The following is a 14,126-nucleotide window of genomic DNA, read 5'->3' on the forward strand; positions in this document are numbered from 1 at the left end:
GCAGCAATATTGAACTAACAAAGTGAGAAAGGCATGTGATACTTTTTTTTAAAGACATCATACTGGTCTATAGCACTGAACTTCTTCCGTGCTTGCACCAGTAGATATCTGTCTAGCACAATATCCTTGTGGCACTTACGACAGTTCATATGCGATGGAAATTTCATAAGTTGTGCGTACATTCAATTCCAAGGAATACACTACAGCATATTATATTTTATTTCATATAACATATGCATACATATACATATATCAAAACTGTAGTACAAAGTTGTCACACACTGGGAAAGTTTGTGCAAACTAAAAGGAGACATGACACTGAATATCTGTTGAATATCATTCTTTAAAATATTCATGACAGTCTTACAAGTTGTCCTTTCACTGATATTTCATCATTAGAAAATGTAAATAAATAATCTTTGTATGATACATTATTGACAAAAAAAAAAAAAAATTATTGACAAGTATACATTCACCAAGAATTGCAAATGTTTTGGACGTACAAGGCAAGTTTGATTGTGACATCACAACCCCGACATAAATAAAAGTGCGCCATCAACTGAATCTCACAGCAAAGGCTCGCAGACTATGTTTCATACACACACACACACACACACACGAACACACATATTACACAGAGCACAGGCTCATCAGTCCTGTATACCTCTCAATCTTTGGTTGTTGTTTTTTTTTTAGGTATACATCATTGTGCACTGACTGCTATTGATGTGATTAACGTATGCGACACTGTGTCTACCTGTGAAACACATGTGGGAGACTTCATCGTGATTCCATATTTCAAATGATATCAATGACATTTGCTTCATGATAATCGCTGGCTGCAACCACAGCAGTCTATGCGGATGTTCACTGAAAATCAACAAAAATTAATTGCAACAGGGAAGTTTGCTGGAAGGGTTAGATAATTTTTTTCATTTCTACGTGATCTTTCAATAGAAAAAGTAGCAAAAAGACAGTTGTGGAAAATGTAGCATATCTGAAAAGTGTATAGAAGGAAAAGGGTTATTTTCTTCAGCGCTTTTTCTGAAATTATGTTTAGTGAATCCAGATTGATTTTTTTTTTTTTTTTTTTAATGGAAACTTGTTCCACAATTCCAGCTTCTGGAGAATGATAACTGTACTGGTATCATTTGAAATGAAGCTCACAGAGATAAGAACAGTACAAATTTTGACAAGTGCATGTATCGAACAAACAAAAAATCATATATACATGTTTGGAAGAAGAAATAATATTCATATAAACAATATATTTACAAATATTGCTACAGGGTATTTACATTATGTACAAGGCGGCATGTTATGTACAGGTGGAATCTACTCTACATTGATTAAAAAAAAAAAAAAAAATTCTACTGTTCCTTTTGACTAGTGCATCGCTCAAAACTTTATATTGTAGTCTTGCAGTCTGGGCTAATATTCTTTTTTTTCCTAGATATGTCATGACATATGGCTACATTATTTTCTTAACCTCTTCTTTGAATAAATACTAATGGTACTGATCTTGCACTACCCACAAAACTCGCACATGGCTTTACTGTCTCAATAGTTTCCATGCTAATTAGCACACTCGGCAACTAGTCGGCTAGTTAAATAGCTCCATGAGAGTATTTGGTAGTCTTTTTTTTTTTTTCTTTAGAGGAATAATATGCTGAATAAAAGTAATGATTGTAATGTGCTCTGGCAAAAGAGGGCGCCGATCACAGCTAGTTCCTGTATCATTGTCATGACTGCTCTCGCGTCTTGAAAATACCCAGTAACTACAAGGAGATATAGGTGATCAAGATTTAGGTATCTCTCTGCCAATACCAGTCTGATGTTTCAGCTAACCCTCTGAGGTACATGCGGAAAAGTTATGATAATTCTTAGCTTGATATAAATCATGCAGAGTAGTCCACGAGAGGATTACTCTAAGCAGGGAGGTGGGAAGAGACTTATTTAGGATACGGGAGCCACCCCTTTCTTCTGGTAACTGCAGGAACTAGAATGTCCAAACACTGTCCTGTCACTTTCTGGAGCTCTCTTGAAGAGCACTACGTCATAAGAGTTGGATGGAATGGAAGGAATTGGTGCAGGTTCCAGGGCCCCTGACTGGGAGCTTAGCCTCGCCCCAAGTCTCCTGGCCTGCGATGATCAGCGACGTCTGGCCTTCTCTCAGGTTTACTTTTCTTTTCTTTTCTTTTCTTTATTTTTGCCTCTCATCTGCCATTCTGGTCAGCAGGAGAGCAAAGCAGCTGCTAGTTAGACTCTTTTCAAAGCTGTATCAAACAATTCAGTACCGCTATCCCGCCAGGAGCTCGTTCTCAGCATCGTCGTGTGCTGGCATCGTGGGGAGAAGGGGAGAACGGTCTACTGCTGACCTTTGAACTCTGGCTGACGGTGAATCCTTTTTTTCCTCTCTCCTCCAAGCTTATCTGACGGGCAACAAAATGCAGCTTGCTTGCTGTAGGCTGGCAGGGAAGCTAGCTTTTGATTTTCTTTTTCCAAAGGTGGCAGACAAGGCACGCACATCAGATTACGTCATTTTCTGTGCTTTGTGTCTATACGTGGCTACCTCCTATGGCGCCCTCTTCAGTGCGCAGCATGGGGGCGGGAGGTCCGTTCAGCTTCAGGCCTTCCTCCACGTTCTTCACTGGGTTGCTGGGGTCCAGTTCTCCACCCATGTCGGTGCCGTAGGCAGCGTGAACGTTCCACGCATCCCGTCGGTCAGCGAGGGCCAGTGGTCCCCATTCGGGCTTGGGCCTGGAAATGTGCTTTAGTCTCTGTTTAGTAAAACAGAAAACAATAAAGTGAGATGGTCGAGTATTAGTATTAACATTTTTCATCATCAAACTGGCAAACAAAGCAGTTCTTGTATAATAAATTCTAGGATTTGGTATTCAATACATACTGTTTGCAACTTTAATATGATATAAAATGCAAACACTAATATCAACTTGATATCATAACTTTGAACATGTCATTATTGAGCATCAATATTGTTATAAAATTTACCATCTAAGGAATTGCCATTGTAAGTCTGGGATCAACCCTTGTGGGATATTCACCCCCCCCCCCCAAAAAAAAAAACAAAACAAAAACAACAAAAAACAAAAAACAAAAAACAAAAACAAAACAAACAAACAAAAAACTTTTAATTCTGCATTCATCACTCTTATCACTAGCTTATGGGATAGTGATGTAACTATGACAACAAATGAAACAAGAATGTTATGAATTTGTTAAGACACCCACCTCCATGAAGCTGCCGTCTGCGCGGATGAATTCGAAGGCCATGATGGCTGGGATCCAGACGAGGGAGGAACAGATCATCATCCAGCCGAGGGCGTGGGCCCAGCCGGGGAACTCGTAGTTGCCGGCCGTTGGGAAGGTCCAGTTGGCCCAGTTGAAGCCGAGAACAAACTGTAAGAGGAATGGAAGAAAAGTGAGAGGGTAAATATTCAGGATTCAATATGGAGTCTTCTTTCCCATCCCTATTATACGAATCCAGACAGTAGACTAAGATATCAGCATACTGAAAATAGTGACTGTGAAGACTTGATACTGACAGAGCACAGCATTGTAGAGGAAGGAGTTTCTAAAGAAAACCAAAGTGTCTGAAACAGTCCTTTGTGTTTACTTCATACTTCTCTGGGTGATTATCTAATTTCTTTTTTTTTTTCATCCATAGCTGTGAATTGACTTCAGTGGCATTTCACACAAACAGAAATCTAGGCAGTCTCTAATACATTTCACTACTGTGCTTTATATCTGCCAGATATGCAGTAAGGCAGAGCAATTTGTGAAAAGGCAGAAGCTTTATAAGTCCAATTGAAGTGAAAGTTTCATTAAGATTGATTAAGATTTAAAACTCTTATAGTGGAGATAGAGACACTTACCAGAAGCACTCCGGGGGTGATGCAGCACCAGGTAAGCGGCCAGAAGTTGAAGAGGACGTTGTCAACGATGCGGTCTCCCAGCATGGACCTGATGTCGTTGGTGAAGCGCTTGACGCCGTAGATCCAGCCGAGGCCGATGCACTCGCAGAGCCCGAAGATGAGCAGGGCGAAGTCGGCAGCGTACTTGTCCATGAGGATGACCCAATAGCCGCCAGCCTGGGTGACGCAGCTGAAGCCGAGAAGGAAGCCGATCAGACAGTACGCCAGCACCACGATGGGCTTGCGCTTGCGCAGCGAGGGAAACTCATCCATAATTGCCGTGACGACTGTTTCGACGATGCAGAACTGGGGTTAGAGATGGATGCAAAGAATACGGACCAAGTGAGTGACTTGGTTCTTCCAAGATGGAAGTCAAAAGATGCAGTTCAAAGTTGTCTTTGACACATACAATATACATGACATCTTGTCTTTATTTCATGGGGTGATTAACACAAGGGCTTATATTGGCTAGAGTTCAAAGATCACCGTATTTGATCTTTTAATGAATCTTCACAGACAGCAGCGAGTCAAATATTAATGACGAAGTATTAATGTATCCTTACCTGACTGTCCATTCCGAGGGTGAGAAGCATGAAGAAGAAGAGGATGGCCCATAGAGGTGATGCGGGAAGAAGAGTGACAGCCTCGGGGTATGCGATGAATGCCAGCCCAAATTCTGTTGAAATCATTACAAAAGAGATGACAGTCTTTTTAGAGACATTAGCATTTTCATTCGACAGAGTCATGTACAAGTTTTTCATCTAATAATTTAGCCAGCAATAATGTTCTGCTAAGTATCCTCTCTGATCTTTACTACAAGTATTCTGTATGAAAACCATTCATGCACAGCATGTTGATGATGAATTGCATGATTCTGTTTGGATACTGGTATGGGCATATCCACACTTATGAAGAGTTTGTTTGCAAAAACCGATAAGTCCATATTTGTCAAATGGAGATATTTGCGGATTAAAGGTCGAGAAAAATAAAGAGAATAATAAGAAAATTTTTGCTTCTTTTGACCATAATTTCAAAAATGTTCCTTTATATGTAGTGACCAATATATCATTTAAAAGGTATTATTTTGTACTTTATGACAGAGACCATATTTCAAAATCTTCAAAAATGGACTTATCAGTTTTTGTGAACAAACTCTTCATATGCATGTATACATGCTTGTCTGCAGAATACCTGCATGAATTATATCGGCATATGATAGGCATGCTCTTGACACCTTCATTATGTATCTCACAACATTCTGATTGGCTGATTGACAGTATTTTCATCTTTAACAGGAAAAATGAGAAATGAAATCCCTAAAACTGATTTACTGACATCCCTTGAACTGATTCACTGGCATTTATCATCTCTCTGAAACACACACACACACACACACACAAACACACAAACAAAGGGAGGGGGATATACTTACGTTCATCAACCACCTTGTCTACCGGCTTATCCAGGACATGAGCCATGTGGCCCAGGATGGAGAAGATAACGAAGCCGGCAAAGACGGAGGTGCCGCAGTTCATGATGGGCACGATCATGGCGTCACGGAAACAGTTGTTCTTGAACTTGTTGTAGGAGGAGAGCGTGATGAGACCGCCCCAGGAGGCGCTGAGGGAGTAGAAGATCTGGACAGCAGCATCCTTCCACACCTATAATCATGATGGATAGTGTTGGGGGGGGGGGGGGGAATGGAGACAAATTATGAAAGATCCCATCTAGAAAGATTCTAGTGCATTTATCTTCAAATGCTTTGTGCAAACAGAATTATAGGCACCTATCTATGAAGCTGTTATATGCCAGCCGATTGACTCATAATAGGTCACAATGACGATGTTACCAACTGGGAGAGAATAAGATGAGTGCAATATGGGATATTATATAGGTATAACCTGACATGTGAAATAATGAGAATGAGAGATGGGGATACAGCCATACAGGTATAAAATTGAAAGAGAATTTGATGGAGAAACACATTGACTATAAAAGTACTGGTGACGTTTAGCTTTTTTTTTTATTACCATTGCTATAGTTTTATTGCATAAATTCATGGATATGTCTACTGCTATACAAGTGATGAGAGTCATATTGTCATTGTAATAGGAACAGCATTGAGTAGATATAATTATCATTGAGAAAAAGGAGGCTTACCTTTGGATTCTGGAGAAGGTGCCACTTGGGGTAGATGAAGAACTTGATGCCTTCCCACTGGCCCTCAAGCGTGAGCCCGCGGATGAGGAGGATGAAGAGCACCACGTAGGGGAAGGTGGCGGTGAAGTAGACCACCTTGCCGGATGACTTCACGCCCTTGACCAAGCAGAAGAACATGAGGGCCCAGGCGAAGAACAGGCACAGGGTGAGCTTCCAGCTCACCGTGCCCGGCTCGCCGATGCTCCCCGATTCGTTCAGCATCCCATACCTGCACAAAGGTACAATGAGACAATGATTGTCATTTCAGGGTCAGAATCCAGAGGACATGCCCATCATTATCAATAAGGCTAGGTTACTTATATTGGATTGGCTGAATGCCAAGGTTAAACACACCTGGTTGTGGTTTATATGGGTCAGATGATTTTAATCGGGGGATCGGGATCAAAGAGACAATACATTCTTTGGAGTAAAGTGGAATGGCGCCATCTACGTTGAAAGCAATACATGTAGTCTCAAACAGTCTGCTGGCTACTTGCGTTTTGTTTTTTGTTTTTGTTGTGGCTTTTTTTTTCGGTTGTTGTTTTCTTTTCTTTTTTAATACATGTATAATCATGATTATCCATTTTGGAGTTCTTGTTGAAATAGATTTCACCACAAATCAAAGAGGCTACAACCGACGAAGTAGCCTACTACTGTACGTATTAATAAAATGACCGCCTCAAGTTAAGCTGGCTTCGCATTGTCAGTTATGCATACCGTGGGAAAGCTAACACAATTATAATCAGTGTCTCCTTGATTACCACCAGCTCAATGTCATTGAGAGAATTTATTGAAGGTCATTTTTATTTGAAAAGTCACACTCTACAAAATATCCACGAGGTCGACTGTCCGCAACAATTAACAACGAGAGGAGCATAGAATGATGTGACCTTGGTTGACCAGCGAAATTGAAATAAACCAAATTGCAACTACCCTGCTCGTACATTTTCCCTGAGAGGAATGAATATTTCTTTGTCACTGGCGTGTTTACATCCATGTAACATATAATATATAAGTCTAATATCTTTCTTCAACGTTATCGCCTTCATTTTCTAAGGCAAGAAAAGCACAAAAGTAAACAGAAAGGCGTCCAAGCAAGCACAGACACATAATATACACACACACACATCTAGGAAAATGTGATTTCTTACTTGTAGAACTGGGCGGAGGGGCTCTCGCGAAGTTCGTGCGACGGATCGCTGTACCCGGTGAAGTTACCGTCCTCGGAGAAGGTGACGTTGTACTGGGCCAGCTCCGAGTCCGTCATGTTGGCGACGGACACGCACTCGTTGCTTTCCGTCATGATCCCGCCGGCGGCCAGGCACTCCTTGACGAGCTCGGAGCAGAGGGGCGTGTTCCACGAATGGTGGCAGCCCGCCCACGGCAGCACGGCCGAGAACGAATTGAAGAAATAGAAGAGCGAGTAGGTGATGATCACGTTGTAGTAGATCCCCACGATGGCGGACACGACGACCATACCGTAGCCGACGCCTGGTCGATAAAATGGGAAGGAGACAAAACGGATAGGTTGGTCAACCCTGTGCTAACAGTACTAAATGTTAACCGACAATGAGGTCGAATCGCGCGTATTTCATTCATGTAAGGGTTGGGTTGCATTGTGATTACTTTTGCTGTGTCGTCGGGGGAAGACCAAGAAAGTACTAGGCATGTCTAATTATAAAATATTGTACCTCCTTGGAAAGCCCATTAACAATGACAAAACAATGAGGTACGCATAGAAAAAGTATCTTTCTGCCGTACCCCCCCCCAAATGCACTTGTTCTTGATTCTCGTCCAGTTAGATTTTTTTTTTTCTTTATTGGAGGGGGGGGGGGTGTATTGTGTATGTGTATGTGTCGTTTTTGGAAGACAAGGTTTAATGTTCACCGATGGGCCGGCAAAATGACCATCTCCCCAAGACTGGACGAATAAATAGTAGTTATAAACCATTGGCTCTTAATACCGACAGTATTTGTTTGTTTGTGTTTTTTCTTAATTCCGTCATCAGTTTGAAGGTGGGGGGGGGGGGGAGGAGATAATGAATGCCATCTGAATTTGACGTAGGTCTGTGTATTTTCATCCTCAAAAGTCTATCGGAGCGTGACGGTAATCTTCTGGCCTGACGTCAGGAAATATGTAGAAAATTGGGTTTATAATTATTATCTGTGTGCAGCCATTGCTGCAAAGACATACATTTCCATTTTCCCCCTCGCAACCCCAGTATTTACTGTTGTAACTCACACACAAGAAACAGTCCACCGGTTGTCACTAAACGATACAAAAGCGAACATTAGATCTGCGACGCAAACGCTAAGACGACGCTATCAGGCATAAAATTGGTGTTCTGCACATGCGCGAGACATCTGTTTGCATTACCCAATCCCCGGCGGAGACGTCGTCTTAGCGTTCGCGTCGCAGATCGAAAGCTCGCTTTATACTTGTGACTCTGCAAACGTTATGTGACCGTGTTTGGGTTTCTGGTTTTTGTTTTGTTTTTGTTCTTTCTTTTTTTAAACAAGAATCGGTGATTTGGGGCTCAAAATTATTGTTTGCACACTCGCGGTGAATCATTCGCATGCGCAAAACGCGTTTTCTTTGCTGGGCTTGTGTGCGGTTTAGTAGACACACAGCCCTGCCACACAGTCACACCCACACACACACAGACGCTCACAGGAAAAAAAAATGCGAGAAACAGAGAGAGGGAGGGAGAGGTGTGTGAGAGAGAGAGAGAGGGAGAGAGAGAGAGAGAGAGAAGGGTAGACAACGTATTTTACGAAGACGCTGATTGGCCAATGGACCCTCACCTCGCATCAAAGGCACTGCGTTCCACGCCCTGATTGGTCCACTGCTGCAATACTGACCGAAGGCCAGTTCCAGGAAGAAGAGCGGCACTCCGGCGAGACACAGCATCACAAGATACGGAATCAAAAAGGCGCCTGGAAATTGTAGGGAATAAGAGAAATGCGAAATATATTTGAGCTATGCGCTTATCAGATGTGAATTAGAGTCAATAACAATCTTATTTCGGAGGAAATCGAAAGGAGAAAACAGTGTGTATACGGCGTCGTTACATTACAAAGGCACTTGGTAGTTTCACAAAAACATCACACTATATAAAGGCAAAAATTAGTGTTCTGTGATTTAGTCAAAATTCATTATTTGCATCACGCATTTTAATGTTCAAACCCATCAGTATTTCTACACAAATGTTATGAAAATCTGTAAAATTGATACTAAAAATCATACCCACATTTTAAATGAGATCGTTGATATACACTTCATTTACCAATTTGTGCTTAACAGTAAGAAGCACATTTCCTTGCTTTTATCGAATATTTTCAGCTTTTAAAACGAAGGAAGTGAACATAAAATAAATTGGACTGCAGACTTGACTATAACATTATTTGGATGGCCAGTAGAGTGACCGAAGTGGGTCGAATCTCCGACGTCATGGAAATTTCCACCTAGCGAATGGGCGACGTAGCAGACAACATCATTTTTTTTTTTTTTGTCGAGCGCAGAGACGATGCGACTCGTGGCTATTAGTCATGAATATTTCAATTACGGAGGCGAGCCTCACGAAATGCTCGTACGTGATTGGTCGATATCAGAGACTTGCGTCAGCATTCACATGCTAATGAGTTTGTTATTGACGTACATTCCACGGCTCACGCTTTCAGAGCACAGAGAGGCAGACGCAGCTCCTTATGCATAATGTATGAAGAAGAGTTGGCGGGGGGCCAAGGGAGGCGCGCCTCGCCCGTTTGTTGATACTCTCTTGTCTATTTCGAACCGGCCGGCGTTTTGACGAGAATTTCACATGTGCCGGCTATTCTCGCCTTATGGAAAATTTTGATCGTTAGCCTATTCTCTCTATATTACCAAAAATATATGCTTTTAATCCTTTAGTGCATTAATTCTCTCGCAGTACTCATGACTTGTCACAAAAATAAACTGACTCGACAACTCGCAGACAAGTATAACGGAATTTTTTAAACGAAATTGCTTACTTTCTCACTAACAAGTCAGGCATTAGCCAACGCCCAGTTCCGCTAACAGAGCTTGTTTTTTGTCACAAATTTGACCAGACCAGGAAATTTCGTTACCGTTAGCGTTATCTTCTTTACACCTTGCAAAACACAGAGTATTTGATTCAAAACTCTGATACTACTAAAAATAAACACAAATTTCCCTCTCCAAGCAGTATATAACAAATACCAGAATAATCGCGGCGGCTGCCTATCAGACTCCGAATTTCCATAGTAAAGTTATGTATTCTTTTAATTTCATATCAGTCATGTTGATATTTCAGTTTGAAACATATTGGTCCAACTATAAAAGCGGCAACAGACAAAGGTAAAGGTATATATAAGCTAACAATAAACGACATGCACTCACGAATCAGAGTGCGGATCAAAAAGAGATTAGAATGATGATGCGATATCGCCAATCTCGAAATGTTTTACTGACTTACCTCCGCCGTTGGAGTAGCAGAGGTAGGGGAATCTCCAGACATTGCCGAGACCGACTGCGTAGCCGACACAGGAGAGGAGGAAGTCGAGATGACTCGACCAGTTACCGCGATCCTCATCGTTGGGGTCTTCAATCGTCTCCTTTTGCGGCGTCGCAGGGGCGTTGCTCAACTTCAGCGTCAGAGGTGGCTGCTGCTGGGACTGGAAAAAAAAACCCCAATATAATATCACATCAGTAACAAACTGTAATAGAAATAATATTTTAAGTTTTTTATAATCTAAAGTTACATTAAATGGACCATATCCGCCAAGAGCACGTTGAAAACGAAACGAGACCAAGCTCGCGATTCAGGAGAAGCTCCTGGATTTGAACAAGTCTCTAAATAATTATTATGATCTCCCGAAGTGTCAACGAAATTTAACACTTGACTTTTTCCTCTTTTCAATTACAAAGAATGATCCTAAACGAAAAATAAAAAAGAATACATTGTGTCAGTCCCGCAAAATGTTGAAAGACTTCATACATATTTACCAAATCTTGTTACATTTTTCTTGAGGTGATGTTATCATTCTCAACAACCAAATGGAACTTCGCTCGAGGAACAAAATAACTTGTAAATGTTTGCATAGTATACATCAGCTAATTCTTAACAAGCCAACGAAGATAACAAAATAGTATAGACTCTACATTGTATTGAAGACTTACCACTTCGGTGTACCCAGTCTTTTCCGAGTTGGCCTTTTCTGACTTTTCAGTCATCTTGATACTGAAAGTCGAAAAGGAAACAACCTAGGTACAATGTTCTGCTATCTCGATAGAAAACGTGGGAAGCACGAAGTATTCTTCTCTAAATAGTTTGTCGCAAATTAGCAATCCGATGAAGAAATATGAAAAATATGTTCTTCGGAACAGAATAGGGTGGCTCAATGTTTACAATTAGGTGCAACGACGGAATTGTATTCCAAAATAAGTGTCAAGAGCGACGCACGTTGTGATGTTGCGTTGTTGATTTCAGAGTAGATTCTGAGGAAAGGTCCGTTCAGGGCGCTTTTTATATCAGGTGCGCGTAAACACACACACAGTCACCCGTTACTAGTAGTATTAGTAAACATAACCACATGGCAGCATGCGCTTGTTAAACAGACGTCATCTCATGAATATGTATATTGCTCAGGATAAGCGCGCGCGCGGTAAGACAAGCAACGGTTAATACTGTGGGTCCGGGTTTGTTTTTTTCCTGGTCACACGCACATGCGTCATCTGCGTGCACAAGCAAATACGGGAAAGTGGGCGGGGCTTTCGCATGAAAGTCAGTGACGGGTGAAAGAAATTTATTAATGAATGGGCAGCAGGGCACACAAGGCTTGTGAATTTCCATTGACTGGATATAGTGAGTAAAGCAGTCCTTTGTGTGTCGCTCTAACCTCGTTTTGTTGTTATTCTGGGAAGGGGTCGTGTGTGTAATCCCTTTGTCATTGACTCTGGACAATACTGCAACGCGAGTCAGACGGAAAGAATGTGGCATATGTTACCATAATTTTGGGATGGCTTTTGTTATACTAGTACTAGTAATAATTCATCGTGACGCGTTTAGCACGCGGTATTGAATAGTAAATACATGTACCGTAGATTTGACAACAGTGACAAAAAAAAAAAACATATTGTGTAATGGAAGATGACTTGACTTTATTGGACTTATAAGAGGAGCATAGCCAGCAAAATATTGTGATGGTCAAAATAGCAAAGTTAAGAACAGCAATACCTCACTGCACTGATGATTACTGGGATAGTAATAGTAATAGTAATAGTAATAGTAATAGTAATAGTAATAGAAATAGCTTTAATAGTAGTAGTAATATGATAATAATAATAATAATAATAATAATAATAATAATAATGATAATAATAATAATAATAATAATAATAATAATAATGATAATAATAATGATAATGATAATAATAATAACAATAACCATGATAACAATAATAGTAATTATAATCATAACAATAACATCTTATAGAGTCCTATCACATTCATACACAATTGTAGCTGCATAAACAATAATATGCTCTCTCAGAAAAACAAAATCTTCCACTGTAATCACTTTGTTTGTGTCTTCTTTTTAAGCTCACACCCACCACCCAATAATATACTTGACATACCAACTCTTTCATATGATATTACAGGCGTGCACAGATCAACACAAAATGATATATGCCTGTAATGACATGGCTCTGAAATCATCATTAGGACAGAATACGTCAGTATATGAACGATGTTCTGCTTCATTTACTAGTATACTATCTCAATCACAAAGCGATTTGTTGCTGCGATTAAACGGGATGAATGGAGGGCAGGCCATGTGCTTTTACTGACTGGCTGCTAATTGCAAGCCAGGAGGAGGTCTAGGGGGTGGGAGATGTGACAATCCATCGTACTGCCTCGATCTCCAAGTGGTGATGACACAGGTCACGTGGTTTCCATGCATACATAATCGTGTAGTAAATTTGATTATGGTCAGTCACATCCGGTAGCCCATGATGTAGCGGCACTGACTAACATACAAAACACAAAACACAACGCACAACACACAAAACGGGTGTGTCTTACTCCAGCATATTGTACAGGTGTTTGTGTTGTTGGGTTTTTTTTTTTCTCCCTTGGCCTCCCTAGCTCTTTTCTCTCTCCCTTGTCGTAAGGCGTGCAGTTATTTTGGTCGAAGTTTGTCTTCGTACATGGATGAGGAATACAATGTATATGGTGATTTGGGGTTGGGTATACTTTCTCTGTATATTCACTTACAGAACGTGCTATACCTTCCTTTGTTTGTAAACACCAGATATGTCAACATAAAGCTCACAATGTGGGAGTTGTAGGGAGCGGCTTTTGAGGCATGCGCACTATTGATACCGACCATGTGGATCCGCGAGTAGATGATTCCCGCCTCTCGCCCACGTGGTGCAGCACTATAGCCACCCTCCATTTCATTCGGAAATAGAGTATCATGTTTCATGTTCAACTTTCACAACTATTATGCTTAAGTCAGATGATGATGATGATTATGGGTATTACAACACACATGCTGCCAAACACCGAAGTTGAACAAAGAAACAAGAAAGAAGAAGAAGAAAAAAAAAAGAAGAAAGAGGATTTATACGTAAGTAAGCCTGTATGCATTATAAAGAGCTCGAGTGTCATACCATAACACCGCAGATTCGACAGTTTTTATAGTTAATGCATGCCAAAATGAGATATCTTCCTTTATAACTCATGTGTGAGAGTTTGTGTGTGTGTGTCTGAGAGAGAGAGAGGGTTGGGGGTGGGGAGAGATTTTCTTTAGTTTTTACTAATTGTTTTTGTGTCTTCTTCTTTATGGTCTTATAATGCGTGTCAAAATTTGTATAGTTTTCATGCACAATGCATCTGTATTATAAGTAACTTGGTAGAATCCATGCAGATAAAGCAATGTATAGTACTGTGTTGTGTGCATCAACGGTCGTAACTTGAACCTGTTCACC

The 14,126-nt window shown here is 40.8% G+C and overlaps 1 protein-coding gene across 1 annotated transcript; it reads right to left on the reverse strand.

Annotated features, from left to right (window-relative positions):
• Positions 1–1,248: 1,248 nt before the first annotated feature.
• Positions 1,249–11,589, reverse strand: LOC140237121 (sodium- and chloride-dependent glycine transporter 1-like). Its single transcript, XM_072317063.1, has 10 exons — positions 11,313–11,589; positions 10,609–10,807; positions 8,939–9,070; positions 7,286–7,625; positions 6,096–6,363; positions 5,368–5,596; positions 4,499–4,611; positions 3,897–4,241; positions 3,253–3,420; positions 1,249–2,780 (listed from the first exon to the last, which is right to left on the reverse strand). Exons 1-10 carry the CDS (start codon positions 11,364–11,366, stop codon positions 2,559–2,561), a joined length of 2,070 nt encoding a protein of 689 aa, XP_072173164.1. The 5' UTR covers positions 11,367–11,589; the 3' UTR covers positions 1,249–2,558.
• Between the last annotated feature and the right edge of the window lie 2,537 nt (positions 11,590–14,126).

This window comes from Diadema setosum, chromosome 13, assembly GCF_964275005.1.
Source record: "Diadema setosum chromosome 13, eeDiaSeto1, whole genome shotgun sequence".
NCBI lineage: Eukaryota > Metazoa > Echinodermata > Echinoidea > Diadematoida > Diadematidae > Diadema > Diadema setosum.

Excerpts from the sequence above, each read along its gene's own strand:
- LOC140237121 (XM_072317063.1), bottom strand. The coding sequence starts at position 11,366 with ATGACTGAAAAGTCAGAAAAGGCCAACTCGGAAAAGACTGGGTACACC. Across the intron at positions 6,364-7,285 it reads CCCTCCGCCCAGTTCTACAA|GTATGGGATGCTGAACGAAT; the intron begins GTAAGAAATCAC and ends ACCTTTGTGCAG. Across the intron at positions 4,612-5,367 it reads AGACAAGGTGGTTGATGAAC|AATTTGGGCTGGCATTCATC; the intron begins GTAAGTATATCC and ends TGATTTCAACAG.